The 20,646-nt window shown below is 47.8% G+C and overlaps 1 protein-coding gene and 1 pseudogene across 1 annotated transcript; one reads left to right on the top strand and one right to left on the bottom strand.

The window, feature by feature from the left end:
- Positions 1-2,204: 2,204 nt before the first annotated feature.
- On the bottom strand, positions 2,205-19,816 carry LOC8027441 (insulin-like growth factor-binding protein-related protein 1). Its single transcript, XM_029995124.4, has 3 exons — positions 19,263-19,816; positions 5,490-5,633; positions 2,205-2,418 (listed from the first exon to the last, which is right to left on the bottom strand). Exons 1-3 carry the CDS (start codon positions 19,675-19,677, stop codon positions 2,246-2,248), a joined length of 732 nt encoding a protein of 243 aa, XP_029850984.1. The 5' UTR covers positions 19,678-19,816; the 3' UTR covers positions 2,205-2,245.
- Positions 7,035-11,473, top strand: LOC121045863 (annotated as a pseudogene).
- Positions 19,817-20,646: the final 830 nt, after the last annotated feature.

The raw sequence follows: 20,646 nt of genomic DNA on the forward strand, positions 1-20,646 counted from the left end.
TTGGAGCACGTAATTTCGAAAAAAAACTCGCGTTATATTCGTGCAAATACGGTATATGTTTGAAGGGTTTGAATCGTATTGATTTTGTCTCGACCTCAAACGTCCAAACATTTCATGTTATCTAAAAAAAATACCGGATAAATTTGTTTTTAACTTACCCAATACTTGCGACGCAAGCGACACAATGCGTTTGCCAATTAATCGCATATATATTACGATTCTTATATTTTTCACTGTATTTATTTCGCTTGCTAGTCGTATTAGCGCTACGCGCAAGAAACGCAAGTACACGCTACCTATTCACCGGCAGGGCCCCCTATTCTAAAAGTCCTTGTTTACTTTGGGTGCTCTGGGATATGCCGAGGAAAAAATTTATCCAAGCAACCTAATCCTATGCGGAGGGCAAGTTCGTCTGCTTCTTGCGCAGGGGGTAGCGGTGACGTCAGAACGCCGAGCCCTGATTGGCTGTTCGCGACCCCCTATCTGAGCGTTGTCTGCTCCTTTGCAACGTCGTCTGCTCGCAACGTCGTCTGCGTCTGTCTTACCTTTCCTGCGACTTTCGGAAGTGCAGAGGCCAGATTCACGAAACGATCTTACCCCAAAAATGCGCGTAAGACAAAACTTAAGAACAAATTCGTATTCACGAAACGAAATTTTCGTAAGTTTTGCGCAGGTTACAACGAAATCCTACGACAGCTTAGAAGCTGTCTTACGCACTTCTTACGATCAAATCAGCATGGCCGACAGCGTGCGGTCGCGACGACCCACGGACGTTTATTTTTCTACGTGCGCTTCTCACGCCTCCCGACTTCAAGCAGCAAGAAAAAAGTAAAAAGTACTTGAAACAGACCATGACGAACAAGAACGCTGGATCCACAAACACCCGGGAAAAGCTCCAACGGCCACGATTCCACCGAACGCGACCGAGCGAGTACGGCAGTTAGGCCTAGCAGGCACTCCGCGACTCGGCGACCGTCTGCCCACGACCGGCTGGCGTGCTGAATGGAATATGCCCGCGCGACCCTTGTGAACCCTTCCCGTATTATACTTTGATCGCTGACCTCAATTGTAGATTAAGAGGCCAATTTCTTCCTCTTGTTATCTCCTTGTTTCCCGAGGCAACGGTGACTCTCGCCGGTGTAGAAGCGGTGAATCTCCGACAGACGCAGGAAAGGTAAAGCAGCCATCGCTTTGACTAGCAGACGTAAAGCAGACGACGTTAACTGCGCCAAGCCGCCGACGCCGTTAAAGAATGAGGGGTCTTGTCGCACACGAATGGAGGGGAAAAAGTATTTGGGAGGGAACTTGCGGACACTAACACGCTCACTCGTGGTTCTTAGCAAACAAACCTCGGCGCCTCGGAACACCTCGCCAGTGAGTCCTTTGACTTCCCTCCTTGATGCGCGTCTGCTAGTTGTTAGACAAAAACAACGTACCGCTCGAGTTATTTCGTCTGCCCTCTCTGAAAGGCGAAGTCGAGCTCGCTCGTAAAGACCTGCACTTCCGAAAGTCGCAGGGAAGGTAAGACAGACGCAGACGACGCTGCAAAGGAGCAGACGACGCTCAGATAGGGGGTCGCGATCAGCCAATCAGGGCTCGGAATTCTGACGTCACCACTACTTCCTTTCTCATGCGCAGAAGACGAAAATGAGCCCACTTGCGAGGCGTATTCCCCCAGCTCAGAGCCGTTTATACTGGGAGAGTTCAACCAATGTGCGGAGCCTGTTGCCTGCTAAAACCAGCGGATTTCGCGATAACACAAAATGGCGTTACTTCTATGTCTTGTTTAACTTTATTCCTGTGGACTCGCATAGAGTTCCTAAGAGTCAGAGCCACAAAATGGCGGATGGAAGTAGTCATCCCCCGTTGTCGGACTACGCTGCTGTGGTTGCCAGGCCATAAAACACTCAGTTTAAACTGCTCTGCTCCCGCTCAATCTCAATACGCACAGTGGTAAGTTGGGTTAGTTAGTATACCATTGTGAAAGGGTGAAAACAGCGCGAAAAACGACACGGACAGAGAAGGTGTACGCTGGGTGTGTGTACAGCAGCTACAGCTTCTCTGCCCGTGTCGTTTTTCGCGCTGTATTTCCCCTTCACAATACGGTGTAGCCGTGTTGTGACTGCAGATTGCAAAATTCGGCGCTTGCTCCAGGAGCTGTGGATGGGCGCCTGGACAACAGCTCACAGCGAGATCGATGAATGTTCGGCGCGCGAGCAAGTGCGTTTATTGGAAGGCCGGAGGGCTAGCGGATGACGTTGAGCTTTGCGGCGGCCGAGGCCTCTCCGAGCTCGTTGGCCGCCACACACCAGTAGGTGGCCGTGTCCGCTGCCGTCAGAGACAGCAGCTGCAGCCAGCTGGTCAGCTCGTAGCTGTTGGGGCCACCCCGAGTCTGCACGCTCAGCCGGGGGTCGTCGGCTGCGCAGAGAACAAACAAGGCGCTCGAGAGAGGGCCTCCCGTCCTCCCTAAAGCAGCAGACGATGGATGGATGGATGGATGAGGCTGAACCCTTTGAATCGGGCGGCAACTTGCGCCACCTAGCCAGTTTTTTTTACATGTATTTAACATTGTTTTAGAGATTTATTCTTAATAGCTATATACGATCCATACGACGGAGGCGCCTCTGTGCAACCGGGTGCCCACAGCTTCCGCCCTACGGATCGCCCAACAGAGAATAAGATAATATGCATCCTTCCCTCGACCTTGTCACCAGTCAGACAGTCTCTTCTTCTTGGTTATCTCCACCTTCCCCGCGTCTAGTTTTCCCTCACTATCCCTCAATCCCAGTGCGTTTGTTAAATCAGTTCCCTCTTGATCTGCTAGACTCTAAGGGGACAGAGCGCTTTATAGTCAAGTATCAAGTGCTCCCAGCTGTCTCCTCCTCCTTTCCACAAGCTCCACACACCGTATCTCTAGTATCCAGCACTATGTGCCTTATACCCGTGCCACACGGGCAACTCGAATGCCATTTACTACGAATGACATTTGAACGATCGGCCAATCAGCGCGCGACACTCCGAGCGTGGGGCGTTCCAAGCGCGACAGATCACGAGCCGATTCGTCGATCACAGGAATGTCATTAATTGTAAATGGCATTCGAGTTGCCCGTGTGGCACGGGTATTAGTCCGCAACACTGCCGTCCTCGCCTCGAACAACAAGGAGCTCCCCCTCGAATTGTCGAAGATGGGCTTCTCAGTAATGTCCTTCTTAAATGATATGTACATTTCCAAGGCCTACTCGCCCGCTTTTCATATTTTCCCCTCAGTTTCTTTAACTCTCTTCTTCACCTTTTACAGCGAAGCTGTTTGGCTACGGTTCGGTGGATTTTGCGTGTGCGTGGCCAAAACTCTGCTCTCGCACCGCACCCACGCGCCGCACGTGCCGGCGTCTAGCTGCAGCAGCATAGCCTCCTCTAAACTGACAAAGCCTGGCAGATCGCCACAAGATGCGGCCGCCGAAAGTGAAATGTAGAGCGGCAGACAACGGATGAGAGGAGAGTCATGTAACACGCGCCCCGCTGCGGCGAGACGCCGAAACACACTTCTCCCGAGCGATGGAATGTCCGCTCGTTCTCCTCGTGTTCCCGCTTCTTTTCTCGTCGGGTTTGAAAACCATGTTTCGGGTCCTCGCCGCTGCAAATGCTGTGCGCTGACGACCAGGTTTCCCGAGAACTGCTCTCTGCTACCAAATCCTCGCGCTCCAAGTCTGCAACTGGGCACTCTATGGCTCCGTCGTCGAACTGCCAGGCTTTCTGAGTATAGAGGAGGCTATGGCAGCAGTAACTGTCCTAAAGCAAAAGCCTAAAACAAATGGCATCTTGCACGCGCGTTCGTCAATGCTTTATTTTGGTTATTAACTTCGATTCTTTTATACGGGGAAGACGAGCGCGTGTGGAGCGTGGAACACCATTTCCTGAATTCTCCTTGAAGCTTGGGTAATTTAGCAATTTTCGTGTCCGTGACCAAAAACTCTACGCTCGCACCGCCCTCTCTTTGTCATCGTTCCAAGCGCTTGCGTGCCTAGTTTCCTTTCCTTCCGTTCTCTCGGGGTGTGGTCCCGTCGCGCGTGTCTACTTTCCGCCGGGTGGCGCTCCCGTCGCGCGTGTCTAGTTTCCTCCGGCTTCTCGGGGCGGCGATAGTCGTCCACGCGAATGAATATAAAAAAAAACAGAAAGACAAGTTGACGTTCTTTATTTTCACCATCACTTCTCTCGTCGTAATGGAGAGAACGCGTATAGTCCGGACTCCCGAAGAGCAACGCGCCTACGAAGAGCAACGGCGGGAACGGCAACGAGAATGTCAGCGGCGGCGGCGGGCGGCGTGTGTGTGCGTACCTTTTGTTACGATGACCACCAATCAAGACAACAAATATGTTCGTACCTTTGTTCAAAATTCTGTGTCACGTCTGTGCAGTGTGCCAAACAGCTTCGCTGGTCATTCACCTTCACAGAGTAAAATGACTCCCAATTTTTATTTTGTCATCAGCCTCCCTGCTATTGCCCATATATTTAGATTAAGTATTCTAGTCCGGTTTCTTCATTTTGTATCTACGCTTCTCATACGCAAATAGCTAAGAACTCTCCGCGCCTATCGTTCTGCATCTATTTCTTAGCCTATCCTCAAATTCTAGCTTACAGTTAGCTTCCCTTCCCTCGAATGAGGACCACCTTCATATCGCCCTGTACACCTTGGTTCGGTGTTTTACCATGTGCTCCCAGAGTCAAACTACCTAATCCACAGTGCTTTATTCCAGCTTAGGTGAAACACTGCCAATCCCTAATGGGGATTGGCAGCATTTTTGAAAATAAAATAAATAAATAAATAAGGTGGCTACACTGTCTTTATGACTAAGCCACGCGGTGCCGAGACTAGGAACAACATCTCGGGACAAAAGCAGTTGCTGTTCCGCATCTTTCGCTTCCAGCCGTTTTGCATGGTCCGTATGTTGGAGATTTATTTTCAATTACGAAGCTTTCGCGGAAAGCTCGTTTTACGTTTCAAAAAAGGACCGAGCTAAGATGTAGGTCGATCTATCGATCAAGCTGTCATATGCCGCATCAAATACTGCGTGAAAACTGTTAGCAGCGACTTTATCTCCAAAGTCCTTCAGTCCTTGAGAGGACACTAAACGGTCGTTTTAAGCGAGAACTGCAATTTTATAAATTACCCTTCAAAGTCACGTCAGGTCAATTTCCCCGCTAAATGTAGCGAGGAAACTGGATTTTATCTCCCACTTGGTCAAAGTCTCGCGACGTCAATTTCTCCGCGAGATTTAGCGAGAAAACTGAATGGGTACTTATCCCGTGGCGTCAACATAAATTATAGGGGGAAAGTGGTATTTAGATCCCGTGACCTCAATTTCCCCGCAAAATGTATTTAAAAAATGCACAAACGGACGGATTTCTTTTTTTTCTTTTTTCTTCGGATTAGGGGATTTGGCTTAAAGACAGCCTTCCAAATAGCGTCAAAGTGAAGGAGAGGCGCTCACTCGGCAAGGCCTGCTGGACGCCGTTGCCTCGATCGACGCGCCACTCGACGCTGGGCACCGGGTAGCCCATCACCTCGCAGCTCATGGCGGCCCGGCCTCCCGTGTAGTTGCGGGTGTGCTCGGGAGGAGTCACCACCCGAGGCGCTGCAACAGAACAGAGCGCTTTACCTCGGCGAATGTTAAACAATAACTGTCTCGTAAAAAAAAAAAAAAAAAGAACGTTGGGCGCGTTCGCAGATGACCAATTTAGCCACACTATTAACTTGTGGTGCCATCTTCCGATAGGCGCGCAGACAACAGAGTGCGTCGTCTGATCGCTGCGCCTATTGAAAGATGGCGCGGAAAATGACATTGTCTCTTTTTTTTTCTTTCTTTCATTGTTTACTAGAACAGATCTACGCCGTGAAATTTGACAAAGTTAGCTTGACCTGCTCAGTGCACATTCGATAAAAGTTGGAGCTTTCTACATGCACGCGCCGCGTCGCTTGAGCCACCCTCGAACTGTCACACGGAGCATGGGGGTTACCAACCGAGGGGAGCAAGGGGAACGCTTGCCCCCCCCCCCCCCCTAGTTTTCAGAGTGGGGAGGGGGGGGGGGGGGGGCAAGGCATGTGTTTTGCCCCCCTTTGAAACAGCCGCCACTGGGCAGGGCAAACACTGGCCGGCGGCGCCCAAGGGATACCAAGGGCCCCGCCTCCCGGCCCTGGGGCAGGGGCAGTCTTGGGCAGTAACTAGTTACTAGTAACGCGTTACCGGTAACTAGTTACTTTTTTCGGTAACTTTTAACTGTAACGCGTTACTCTTTAATACTGGTAACTTGTAACTGTAACACTGTTACTTTTTTATTGGGTAACTGTAACTGTTTAGGCCGTTACAGTTACTTTTTACTATAAAATTAAAATTCCTGGCTGACAAAAAAAAAAAGAAATAGAACAAACAAAAAAAATTGCCTCGTTTTGCCCACGACGGACCATAGACGAGACGGACGAGCGAGCACGAAACCGGGAGATTAAGGAAGCGGCGCCTGCGGTGGTAGGGGAGGCAAACAATGTGTGTTTCACCGACTTTGGCTCAATCTTCTTCTGTGGGGACCGTCTGCGGGTGTCGGTGGTCATGCGACATGTCTCCGAGTATTCCGTCTGGGCTGTGTCTGCCCTTCCCCCTCTCCCTTCCTCTTTGTCAGATATGTCCGCGCTGTACGTCGCTTTTACACCCAGCCGGTCGCCGCTCCCTCTTCGCTATGAGTTTCCAAGGAAGCCGTCCCCATATTAGGCGGAAAGTCGGCGCTTGTTTAACTTATTCTTTCTCTTCGGAACCGCTCGAGTAAATTGCCTTTCCCGCTGACAGCCCCAAGAAATACTCCAATAGACGTTTTGTTGTGGATTCTCTGCAGTGCTCCAGCTGAAGCGATTACCCGGAAAACACGTGTTTTTAAGAGAGAGAAATTGCTGTTTTGAGGCGCGTGTGCGGACTGATCTTCCACAGTTGGCGTTTGAGACAGAGGCGCCGCGGTGGTCGTCGTACACACGTAGAGCACCAGAAGGCCTCACTTTGTCTCCTTTCCCCCTATATTCTTCCAAAGCTGTTTGACCTGCTATATTTAAGCCTGCTTTCGAGTATATCCCATAAGGTAATTATGTGACCATCTGTGTCCTCTTTGGTTTCGGAGTGAAAAATAAACGAAAATGTTCACTGACGCGGGAGGTCCATCTAACGCAACGTATGTCCGAAAGCTTGTACCCTGTCGCCTATTGGTGAAAACTTTTGGGGGCTGAGCCACGTGCGGGAATGCGATTGGTTTGCGCAGAGGCCAGTTTAACCAGACGGTTCAAAAATGGCCACTATTCTTCAGCTATCACTTGTCAGTTTATTGGGAAATCTCAAGCAGAGGTTACTGTGCGCGTTCAGCCTGTTTATTCTTGATAGCGCTCAAGCCATCCTGACAGGCAGTCATGTCTTCCGACACGGAGCAGCCGTTACCTTGGCCCTCGTATCGCGAATATTTTTCTGTTCTGACAACGACTGCGACAAACATCACAGTGCTGTGCAACATTTGCAGTAAACAGTACTCAGCAAGCAGGACGTCTTCGTCCAACCTGCGCAAGCATCTAGAGGTATGTTTAAGCTTTCTATTCTTGGGAACTCCGGTTTCTTATGGCTCATTTGGCGTTATGAATTGTGCTGACGATGGGGAAATATATCCATATCATTAAATTGTGCTCTTTTCTTTCTTTTTTTTTTTTTTTTTTTTGCGCAGAAGAAACATCCTGTCGCTCTGAAGGAATTCGACTCTAAGAAAAGGAAAGCCGAACCTGGTCAGCCCTCGAATGAGAAAAGACATGCGGGTGGCGGCTCGACACAGACACTGGAGTTCTATCTTGCAGGAACGAGTCGACACAAAGCTGTGCCGCAAAGTCAGATAGACAGGCTAATTGTAAACTTTGTGGTAGGCGACATGCAGTGCTTTTCAGTCGTTGAAAATGAACACTTCCGGCGCTTGATCATCGGAATGCAGCCATCGGCAACAGTGATGAACCGAAAGTCTTTTGTGAATCATCTGGACATCCTCTACCGAGAACAAAAAGCGTCCCTCATCGCTACCCTTGAGAAGGCGACGAGGGTCTGCTGCACAGCAGACTGCTGGACAGCCTCAAACAGGTAAGTTCTTGATGCACTGCACCCTATCTATACGATACTCTCAGTGAGACGCAGGTCGGTTTGTTTTAGAACCCGGCACATCTAAGCCTGTAATTTGTGAATAGCTGAAATAATTAATATACAGATATTGTAGTACATTGTCAACAGAAACCTAGCCTTAAGATCAAAGATCTCGTAGTCCATTTTCTAGTCTTTTTGTAAAAAGTGTCTCCTGTTGCATCAGCACTTGAGCAGTAAGTGCATGGAGCTAATATGTTTGTGACCAGTCAAGCCACAAGCCACTACTGTGTTACTGATCCAGCCGTTTATTTATGGCAGCGTTAGAGTCATATAACGTTATCTTCCCTTTGCGTTATACGTTTACACCGTAGAAAACACCCGCGCGCAAGTAAACCCGAAGTTGAACGTAATCACCATTCGAGCGCAGCGATACCTTGTTTATTTATTTATTTATCAATACTGCCAGCCCAATATAGGGCAAAGGCAGGAGTGGGGTAATACAGTGTCACACATGCTTATTATAAACACAACAATTGTTTAATCTAAGCGGCTGCTCAGCCATTCAAGACCGTTACGAAAGGGCACCGTTCTGGCGTTTGTCCTTTTTTTTTTTCATTCAATGAAAGCAGAGAGGACGCTGTTTCCTTGGGTTTTTAGATTTTGTTTTGTACTGTTCGACGCGCATTTAACTTTTGGCGGCGCTCAGATGTATGTTGGAACGAAATATAACATTTTCGCACCAAATAATTTGTAACCCCTGCCATTGATCGATGTGTTTGGCGCATCACTTGTGGGCAAGTAGACCTGTGCGTCTTTTTTTTTTTTTTTATATAGTGAATAGTAAATTTGACAGGTTCAGTATTCAAGGCCTCTCTGGAATCGAGATTTTGCTGTTCGGCTGAACAGCGACCTCTTGATTTTCACTTATTAGATTTCCAACATATTGCCATTTTCGTAATTTCGTCGTCAAATGGTAAGACATAATAAAAATAGTCCGCATTAATCAGCTATATTATGAGTGTCACGGTTATAACCGGAGCTTTGTTGTTCCTAAACTAATTAGTATGACTGGCGAGAAAATTGCAGAAATTTAAGATTCCAATTAGAATATTTTGCGGTGACCATAGGAGCTTCAAGCATGTATACAAGAGCATCGTGCTTGGTCGTGATTGCATTGTCACTACATTGAAGGGCGCAGCAACAACAATAGTCATTCCTTTTTTTTTCCAATCTTTTTAGGAGCTTTCTCGGAGTGACAGTTCACTTCCTGGATGAGGAATCCCTGGAAAGGAAATCCGCAGCGCTGACCTGCCATCGGCTTTCAGGCCGTCATACATATGATGTGATCGCTTCTGCGCTCCATGCAGTGTTTGTGGACTACAAAATATTACACAAGATATGTGTCGTGATCACGGACAATGGTTCGAACTTTGTGAAGGCTTTTAGGTAAGTTTATGGTCTTGTTTGTTCCTGTTGTTTTTTTGTTTTTTTTTTTACCCTTTGAGCTCCGGCTGGACACCTTCATATCACCCCAAACGTATACCAGAATTACATATTAAATGCGGTACATTGTGTTTCACTCACAATTTTTATTATGCTGTTGGGGCGATCTGCAGTGTAGGGGCACATATTAAAATAGGGGGACATTTACTGCTTTTATACGATTAATGAAGCTCCACATGTGAAATTTGGCCGAGTTTAGGCAGTTTTATTGAAAATATCCGGACGTACACTCGTTGCGTAGCTTCATTTCGTAATCCTATTTTTATGACACTTCCCCATCGGAGTCATTAAACACTACTAGACGATTGTTTAAATTTGTAGCTAACCTATCATCTCATATCTTTTGCGACGTTCAAGCTCAGCTGGGTAAAGGTTCTGACGGGTGTGACTTATTTTGTGGCGCAGGGTATTTGGAGAAGCTACCGAACCTGAGGAAGATGTCATCCAAAATTGCATCACAGAGGTTCTTGACACAGCTCCAGGCGCTTGCACATCAGAGATCCACTTGCCTCGGCACCAGAGGTGCGCTGCACACACTCTTAATCTAGTTGCCTCCGCGGATGCTGAAAACGCGTGCAACCAGTTACCTTACGGTGCAATGGCGAAGAATGTGTTTGCAAAACTGAAATGTCTCTGGAGGAAGCAAGCCCAGTCAGTTCAAGCCGCTGAAGCCATAAAAATCACCCTAGGAAGACAACTTCCTGTCCCAAACGCGACGCGATGGAACTCTTTGTATAACGCTGTAAAGTTCCTGAATGAGGTCTCGAAAGGCAAACTGGACGCCACATTCGAGAGACTTTCGCTGCCAAAGCTACAGAACGAGGAGCTTGCCTTCATCGACGAATACTGCAAGGTATTGTAATAGCGTATTTGTTTCACTTTATGCAGTGCGCTAACCTTTCGTACTCTTTCAGACGATGTATGGCGTGGCGAAGGCACTGGACATCCTGCAAGGCGAGCAGTACATGTATATGGGTGTGCTGCAGCCCACTCTCCACTCGCTCTTGCGATACCAAGGGTCCCTGTCACAAATGCAGTACTGCACCCCACTTTCCAACGCCCTTGAGGCGGGAGTCAAGAAGAGGTGAGCGATATATTTGTTGTTCACTATATTGCTACCCCTCTCTGCACATGCGTTTGCATGGTAGCATATCCGTGCGAGCTATCTACACTTAACATTGTGGGTTTCAATCATCCATATTTCGATTTATAGGTTCAAGCAGTGCAAAAATCTCCTTTTTGTTTCTTGTCTCGTCACAGGTTTTCAGAAGTTCTTGAAGACAAGGACTTGGCCCTTGCAGCGGCGGTACACCCCAAGTTCAAGCTATCCTGGATCATGGAAAACGAGCGGAAAGCTGCAACTGTACGGCTGCTCGAGGAAGAATGTCGTGCGCTGGAGGAGCACTGCAGTGAGGACGCAACAGGCAAAGAGGATGGCGACGAAGACGATTTTTTTTTCCACTTGCCTCAAGCATTACCATCATCAACGGAGGTGCAACAGTGGGTGAGCGACCCCGCGACCGATCTGACCGGGCTCTCAAGGTTCCCCATGATAAAGAGGATCTTCATCAGGCTCAACACGGGGATTCCGTCAAGCGCGCCGGCTGAACGCCTGTTCAGCAAAGGACGCGATGTGTTCGCCATCAAGAGAGGGAAGCTCTCCGATGACAATTTTGAAAAACAGTTGATATTAAGTTATAACAAATATTGCAAATAAGTTATAATCGTTAAAATTCTGAAACGACGAATGACACAAAAAAGAAGCACCCTTCGGTTTTAATGTTTTCTAATTTCTCAGCAGTTCATCTTTCTTCTCACTACAGTGTAACAAATAAAATATTTTTTTTGGTTTATGGTTTCTTGTGTCCAATTTTGGTACTGTAACGAGAAAGTAACGGCGTTACTCTTTCTGCGGTAACTGTAACTGTAACACGTTACTTTTTTAATCCGATAACTGTAACTGTAACAGAGTTACTTTTTCCCCCTAGGTAACTGTAACTGTAACACTGTTACTTTTTACTGGTAACGTGCCCATGACAGGGCAGGGGGCGTCTGGTTTGCCCCCCAACTCAGAAACGAGTTGGTACGCCACTGACAGGGAGGAAGGCAGGACAGGGAGGGGATTCGGGAGAGCTGCCTTCGAAGAGAATGTCTCTCGCCCAACGCTCCGAACTGACCGTTGCGCTGAAGTACGGACCCAAAGTTTCGGAGCTTGAACATGATGGTAATCCACTCGGGGAAAACAGAATTTAAGCAAGGCCTTTCATATACACCAGCTCGCCCCCACTCATATAAAACCACTAAAAAAAGGGAAAATTTTTTTTAACACTCTGGTTGGGACACGCGTGTCAAAAAATAAATTTTACGCGAGAAAAAAAAAAATTGTAGAGCAATATTGACGGTGCGAGACGCGATTTAGTTGGTAATCACTTCTTTCCACTTTTTTTCTCTCTCTCGGCATTTCGGGGTGTGAAGAGGTGGATCGGTTTTTCCATCACGTTGAGGTGGAGAGAGTGGATCCCATCTCATTGAGGTGGAAAGAGTGTATGACCATTCCGTGACGTCATGAACTTTGCGCGCAGAATTTAAAATAAATCTTGCGCCGTCAATGTTGCTCTAATTTTTTTTTTTCGCGTAATGTTAATTTTTTTACGCGCATACATTCCACCCAGATTGCTTAAAAAATAAGTTTTTTTTTTCTTTTCAGTGGCCATTTAAGCATTTGTTTGGAGCACCCCGTTATCGTATTTAAAATGCGATTTTCGAAAATTTTCAATGAGAAAAGGGGACCGATAAAGCTGCAGTGAGATTTATGGCGTCGGCTACGCCTACCGGGAACGGAACCCATTTTCTCGTTTCCCAAAATTGCTTCCTTTGGCATCTGGACCGTACTGCTGATGGCCATCGGATGGCTCCAGCGGTCGAAAGGGAGCGGCCTTGCAGACGGCGTCCCGAAATAGGCCGCCCACCGCCGACGGCCCTTGCGATAACACAGCTCGGATGTGCCGGACGCAAACAAAGGAGCCCGATCTGTCGGCGGCGCTGCAGAGCGGGCCCGCGGCCACAACTGTCCGGCCGAGATTCGAGAACAATCAGAGAGTCGCGCAGCGACTCTCGGTGATCGCTCTCGTCGTCGACCAGAGTCGTGGTACGGGGTCCACGAAGAAATACGCAGGAGCAGTACGCTGCCACAAAATCCCAAGATAGAGGGGGGAAAAAAAAAGCGCCAGAAGTTTCGCTTTAAGACGTGCCTTTCCTGCGCTCCGGCAATATCTATCATCTTACCAGAAAATATGTGGACCATTAGAAATACATTGACCTTACCTTTCATGAACAATTGTCCCCGGATATCATATGGAGATATTTGTATTCTTTTCTCCGCGTGATATCGAAAATATGTCATCTTTTGATCCACCGAATCGTCCAGGATCAATTCAGATCGATTAAATTATACAGACTTGTCTCGAACACGTTATATACAGAATTGTCTCGAACACGTTATATCGTACTTACATCGTAATTTTACCGATGCACTCAACAATATATTTTCCCAGACTGCTTCGTGAGTTCTGCAATTCACCGACGTACCGCGTGCTAGGACTCCGAGTGGCGCAGTTTCGCTGAAATAAGTCCACGAATAAATAAGTTTGTCACTGAATAGCACGAAGCTGTGGCTTCCTACAAACCACCCGATTTAGCGGAAAATTGTGACGTCACGGGACATGGTAACCCGGCCGCAATGTAAAGACATTGATTCTCGGCTAAATTCAGCGGGTCACGGCGTACATGAAACAACGCCACGCAATCTCTGCTAAAGTGGGAAGGAGGCTCCAGGCCGGGTCCTCGGCGACCTTGGATCTCGGAGTGAGTTGCAGCGCTGGGCTCCAACGGTGGAAGATGAGAGTCGGGTTGGCGGTGTGGACATTCCGGCGATAGCCGCCACTTTGGAAGGCGTCCGGAGCGAAACTTGATCGGCTCGCATCTCTGCATATCGGAGACTATCGTCTTTCTGGCGCGACCTTGTGCCCACGGTGCCAAGAGGCCGCCGAAGCTGGCGGCCCAAAGAAGCGCTTCGCCGTCCAATCGACCGGACCCGCGGTTGACCGCGAGCGAGACGTCGCACGGCTGTCCCTGCCCCAGGAAAAACCGCTCGGCTCAAGGTGCCACCAGAAAGGATGGCCCGCTCCGGAGCATGGCAAACCCGACAGGAGGCCCGGCCGTCTCACCAGTGAGGAATGTAGTCCAGAACTTTGGCGCGGAAGGGTTCCACGCGACGCACCGAAGGATGGAACGGAAAACGCGACGGACGGCACGCTTCGTCCACGCGGGAGGTTTTCCTCGCTTCCGAGAGGACCACGAAGGCCTCGTTCACCCGCTCTGGACGGCTGAGCGCGTCGGCGGGCGGGCTTGGGACGGATCCACTTCCGCGTCGCTCGTCAAGGACTCGCTGTCACCGCTGCTTCGTCTCGTCTTGCCGACCGACAGAAGGACGGCCGACAAAGCGACGCCATACGAGGACCAAAGAAGGCGCGAGAAAACCTTTCAACGACGCCAACTCAAGCAAATTAAACGACGAATTAAGCACCCTGGACTTATGTGGACCGATAACATATCCCTACCGTTAAAATCCGAACCCAATTTACGATGGTAATTCCGTCGTCCTTGTCCATCCGGGAGATCGGGACCAAGCCCCGCTTGCAATACGAACAACCGAGTTCATAGACACGCATACACACGCAAAATAAATAACAGAAAAAACAAAGTACCTTATCAAACACAACATTTTAAAGAAGCAGTTACATTAAAAAAAAAAAAAAAAACAGTCCCTAGCGCAAATGAAATCAACGGAAGTCCTTGTTAAATATAGAATATATACAAATACTATTTTGTCTTAGAAATTTAACATTTTATATATAATGTAGCATTTGCGTACCACAATTCGTCCTACAACATTTAATCCTTCAATATTCCACATTTCCAGTTAAGTAGATGTGCATGTTAGGTGCCAGTTCTGCTAGGTTTGATAGAAATGTAGAATATTTACGTTTTTTTTAACTTTAAGATCATACATAATCTATATATTCATAAAGCGTTACCTAATTTAGCATTTTAGGATCATTAAACAAACTATCTGTGTAGGTATCACAAGGTACGTTACATATTATTCTTACTTTTTTTTTCTGCAACAAAAATACTTTTTGGAAGTCCGCAATTGTGGTGTTACCCCAGACGAGATTGAGGTAGTTTAATGAGATTGATATATGGAATTATAGATTAACCGTTTCACATTAAATGGGAGTGTTTCTCGTTTGGTGTATGTCAGTCCTATGACACTAGACAGTTTTGCAAGTGGTTGATATGGCTGTCCCACGACATTCGTTTAGAAAAAAAAAATACCACCGAGATTTTTAAAAGTATTAACGACTTCAGTTGCGGTGGAGTCAAGTATTATGTTTCTGGTCAAAGAGAAACACTTATTTTTTGCACGAAAAATTATGGTGCTTGTTTTATCAGTAAGCATTTTAACTCGTTATCCTTCGCCCAGTGAGAAAGCTTGGTCAAAGTAATATTGGCACTGTTAAAAGGATCATCGCAATTATTTGAAGAAAAGAATATGCTGCTGTCGTCCTGCTTTATGCAGGACTTATGATAACAATGTAATTTATGATTAAAAAGGTACGGCCAAAGGATGCTACCCTGTGAGTCGCCCGAGTGAATTTGCTTAATATTGGGAGAAAATTGGCGAACAGAAACGTATCGCGATTGCCATGTACACTCTCAAGGAAAAGGGGTATAAAAGGGTGTATTCTTACACCCTTTGACGGTCCGAAATTTTACGAGGGGCTTGATAGCCGTGGGGTTCAACTTTTTAAATAGCTAAAGTACGTATCAAAGACCACATAAAGAAAACACCGAGTTTTTACAATAGAGCCAAGAAAACCCCGATTTTTTTTTTTTTTTTTTTTTTTTTTTGTGGTCAGTAAAGCGTGCATTAGCTATTTTAATAAGTTGTACCACACGGCTATCAAGCCTCTCGTGAAAGTTAGTACCGTCAGTTCGACTGTAGGGCGCTGTATACGTCGAATTGAACTCTTGGGATGTATTATATGGGTCAAAGGGTGTAACGTTACACCCCTTTACACCCTTTTTTTTCTGAGAGTTTTTTTAAAGTCCTATAGGACCTTAAAAACCACGGACACCGTAACAGTCGAATTTAAGAAGTAATCCATCTTGATAATTAAAGTCAAAGGCTTTTGTGGCATCAATAAATACACCCAGCTTAATTTCCTCAAAATTTTTTTTTTATATTTTTTTTTTCTAGTAGGAGCTAAATCAGTCGGTCCATTTTTCCTAAAACCAAACTGTGCGGAAGTGAGCAAGTTATGCTTGTCGGAAAATTGTTCTAAACCAGTCTATTATTTTTCTATGCCTTTTGAGAATAACGGGAGGATAGAAAGGGGTCAATCGTTACTGAGAATATGCTTATCTCCTTTCTTACACAGAACTGTTACTTCTGCCTTCTGCATTTTTGGGGGAACGCTCCCGTTCTTAAAGATAACTTGAAAATGAGACATAGCCAGGGTGGTATTATATCAAGTACGTACTTTTTACCTATAAGGCACTTCGTAGTCCTTAGAGACATAGCAGTAGTCTACCCAAAGTTCGGATTTTATTGCTTTATTTATTTACAAGTAAACACGCAGCTCCTCCAAGGCGAGATGTGCGATTTCGAAAATAACTTGACTTAGGTACTATCACGATCGATATGAGTGCAAACAATGCTTCGCGTGGCCCGCGGTACTATCAGTGCCCCCTGGCGGTTGCTCTTTGTAGTATAAGTACACCTTGCGGTCGAGACATATCATCTCTAGCGATCGTTGCACCACTCTGCACTTCCGGGTCGTTTGCTAGTAAAAAGCGGTCGGCGAAACCGCGAAACTGTTCACCAGTGATGAAGCGCATTTTTCGCTAACAATGTGCGCCAGCAGAAATAACTTCTATAAATATTTTAGGGTCATCTTTTGAATAAGTTTTGGAACATTATTACCATTACTCTGATAGCAATACGTGATACTTGGCCATGATACTTCGCATGCATAATATTGTTATCGGAGGTATGAAAACAATCAACTAAGACTGCCTATTATTTCTATTATTTCCTTCGCGTGAGTTTTACGAGAGAAAAAGACCACCAACGCACAGGCAAGAAGTTAGCGCGGTGCAAACGTGGGCGATATCCTTCATCACGAAAAACAGCGCGAAAAAAACGATGATGACGTAGAAGAAACACACGGAACGTCCTCGTCGTTTCTTCCGCGCTGTTTTCCGAGATGAAGGATATCACCCACGCTCGCGCCGAGCTAACTTCTTGCCTCTGCAGCATTGGTGTTTCTTTTTCTCTCGCAAAACTCACGCAAAGGAAGTAATAGGCGTTGATTGTTTTGATGCCTCCGATAACAATATTTCTCAATTCTAACTGCTGTCTCCTTGAGGCTTAGGAGGGTGTCATATGTTTTATTCATTACGGCAAACATTGCCATTGAGCTCTTGCTCATTCTTTTCTTTTCCGCCTTGGCGTCTTTGCGTCATCACTGTGCTACACGTTCGTCACCTTCAGGGTTGGCGAAGAGCTGATCCTTTTGTTCTGTATACTGTCTTTAAAACAGCGGGAACAAGCCCCAAGGTGATAGTGGTAGTCGCTATCAACAGAAAACAGAAAACACTTGTCCTCCGGTAGTGCTTCACAACACGCTACGCACTCCATACTGGCAGGATCGAACACTCAGCGTGACACAGTATGGCAGCGACCTTGAAAACGCTGAAGAGGTCGTCCTTCTGAACCAGACGGCGACAGGATGTTTTGGCGGCGGCGCCCTCTTACGGTTCCTATTTCTGACGTCACGATTGAGATTATTAGGAGCGAGCGACAATTTCGATGGCGCCTAAAAATCGCGCTGGAGGTCATCACGTTTCTAAACCGCCAGAGTTGAGACTTCGCCCTTATTTCCGTCGATGATAGCAGGACGTCATGTTTGGCCAATCGTGGAAGGCCGATCACAGCGACGCTTTTGGTCGCGCACGTCGCCAATGGAGCAGCGTCGTACTGAAAGCGTTCGCCTTTGGCACTGCGTATCAAATCAACTTATCGATCATGCTTATCTACACAGATGTCTTACAATGGGTTTTCTTGCGTATTTCAAGACAGGAAAATTACGTTTCAATGACGGCAAGCACCGGCGCCACACGTTTGTGGCGGTGCGAAGATTTGCGCTTCTTTGGCCAGTGAGTGGTTAACAAAATCTGGGTATACAAGAAATGTCAGCACAAATTTCGATCGGCTAACCAAGACTGAAGAGGTCCCAAGGAGAAACTGCTCATTCCATAAACTAAAATGGCGACCATATGGTAACGCTACTTTCCCGGGGTGACTATAGTTTGTCCCTGATCTCTCCGTTCTTGGTGAAACGAATTCCCGGTGGCTGCCTCATAAAGACATTTGACTGGATACCTCCCTCTTGTAGTTCCGATCTGTGACCTTACGACCTTACCTTCAATGGTCTGTCTAAAAAAACAGGGCGGAAGCTTGCATCACGTCCTAAATACCGTCCAAGTTGACAGTGTGAAATTCCTCTTATTGTCATTATTTTGAATTAATCACATTCGAGAGGTCATAGTGGGCGTTTGGCCAGTCGAGGAAGGCCAACCACAGCGACCCTTTTTGTCGCACACGTCGAGGGGGAATCGGCGGAGCGAGAGCTCGCGCTGCAGAATCCAAAGGGATCCTGGGTCTAATCCACACCCCTTCCCACGTCGATCTGAATAAGCATCGTACCTGCGTGCGGTTTTGTATCACTGCTGCATGATGCACGTTGAAGACCCCAGGCTTGCGGTTGTACTTCACTGGCAAAATTTCTCACCTACAGCTGAAGGACAAGTCGCAGATTGAGGCAGACTAACTTCAGATTGTCTAACACAATCACTTATTTCGCGCACGTCGCCAATAGAGGGATATTGTTTTCTACACCCCGGCGAAACAAACGCACATCTTCGCACCGTCACCACATGTCGCCGGTGCTTAGCGGCACCAAAACATAATTCTCCTTTCCTTAAGTACGCAAGAACAACAATATAATTGTAAGAGATCTGTGGAAATAAGCATGATTGTTAAGTTGATTGCGTACACACTGCCGAAGAGTTTCAGTACGAGGACGCGATCTTGGCGCGACTCGTTCAGAACGACACTTCCGAAGCCTTCGAAGATTAGACCAAGATGGCGATTACCATGGCAGCGGTTTTTGACGTCTGTATGTTAGTATCTGTTTGTACCCGACTAGCAGGGAGGGAAGACAATAGCGCTACTTTCCCAGGATTCCCATAATTTAGTCAAAGCTACCCGCTCGCGCTTGTAACATGCTTGTTACAAGTGGAAGCAAGTGAACACTTATACTTGACGAGCGCGTGTGTGTGCCCGCACAAAGCTCAGGCGGAGAGCGCGTTGGAAACACGAACAGCGCTAGATATGGAAATGCATGGTTCGGCGTTTCACTGAAACAAAACGTTTTGGGAGCGGCTTCTCCCCAGAAGCCCGTTCCTCGACGAGGTGCACCTCACCGGCCATGCAAGGTCCCCTGGAAGCGGCCTCGAGCCCGTCCCTGCGCGAGTAGCGGGCCTCGGTGAGCTGGCAGACGCTGTCGTAGGTGACGCCGTCGGAGCCGCACATGGGCCACGCCTTGTTGCAGACGCACAGGGCCTCGGCGGGGTCTCCGGGGGCCAGGTCTGCGCGGGGCCTGCAGTCCAGGTCCTCTCCGCAGGGGCCGTGCTCCCAGCTGCCGGCCACCGAGCGGTGGTAGCAACGGTGTCCCTCGCGCTGGCCGCAGACCATGCAGCAGCCGCACGCGTCCTTCACCAGGCCGGCCAGGCACGAGTCGGGGGTCCGGCAGGCGTCGGGATCGCACGGCCCGCACTCGTCGCGGGCGGCCAGGGCAGCCAGGGCGCCGAAGAGCACGAACAGGAGCACCCGCTTCATCGTCGTCGTCCCACTGTGCACTGACGGGTCCGCGGGTGGGGCCGCCACAGCCGGGTTGGCGTGCGCCCAATAGAGGGAGACTATCGCCAGACTCCCCGTCCCGAGCTGAGCCACATGGCTTCCGAAGGGCGTTTCCGGGCGTCTGGAAGCGGGGGAGCGCGATGCTTGGCGGGCTGCCAGGCCTCGCTGCGGTCCCGACAGCGCGCCGTCTTCCGCGATGTTTGCCGCTCCGTCGGGGTGGGGGCTTCAAACGCGAGGAGCTCCACGACACCGATAGAATGACCATATGAGCCTGAGGCCAGTGGCGGAACGAGGGTTCGCGCTCCAGACATTGTTTCATCATATTGGCGGCATGGGCCCAGCGTGGGCACCCCCATATACCCCCTTCCCCGCCGTAATACGTCCGGAGTCTATCCAGGATTATCAATCCGTTACAAATTTCTTGGAGTGTTCGACTCAGACCACCTAGTCTAGGTTGGACTCAGCAGGGGGGTGTCAGATAAAAGGACAAATTTACGGAGTTTTCTTCACCTCAAACACCTCGGTACTCGGACCGTTGCTCTTTTTGGTTTTTATTAATGACCTGCGAGTTGATAAGCCCTCAATACAGTGCTTTTTTTTTTTTTTTTTGCTGGTGATTCTGTACTGTTTTTAAATATATCTTGTGTAAAAAAAAATGGCGAATGGATCTGAATGTCAAGAAACGAGTGCAGATGTCAGTTACACTGAAGAAGGTGCCTATCTCTTTTTTTTTCTTATTCTATTCATTCAAATGCCTTAGAAGTAGTTAATGAATACAAGTATCTGGGTGTTTCTATCACGTCCAACTTAAGCTGGACTAGTCATATTGAGCAAACTGTCACAAAAGCGTCAAGTAAATTGTGGTCCCTACGTAGGAAAATGTGTCACTGTACTCCGGGGACAAAGCTGACGGCCTATAAATCGCTGATTCGTCCTTTGCCGGAATAT

Source organism: Ixodes scapularis, unplaced genomic scaffold (genome assembly GCF_016920785.2).
Source record: "Ixodes scapularis isolate PalLabHiFi unplaced genomic scaffold, ASM1692078v2 PGA_scaffold5__190_contigs__length_132052651, whole genome shotgun sequence".
Classification (NCBI taxonomy): domain Eukaryota; kingdom Metazoa; phylum Arthropoda; class Arachnida; order Ixodida; family Ixodidae; genus Ixodes; species Ixodes scapularis.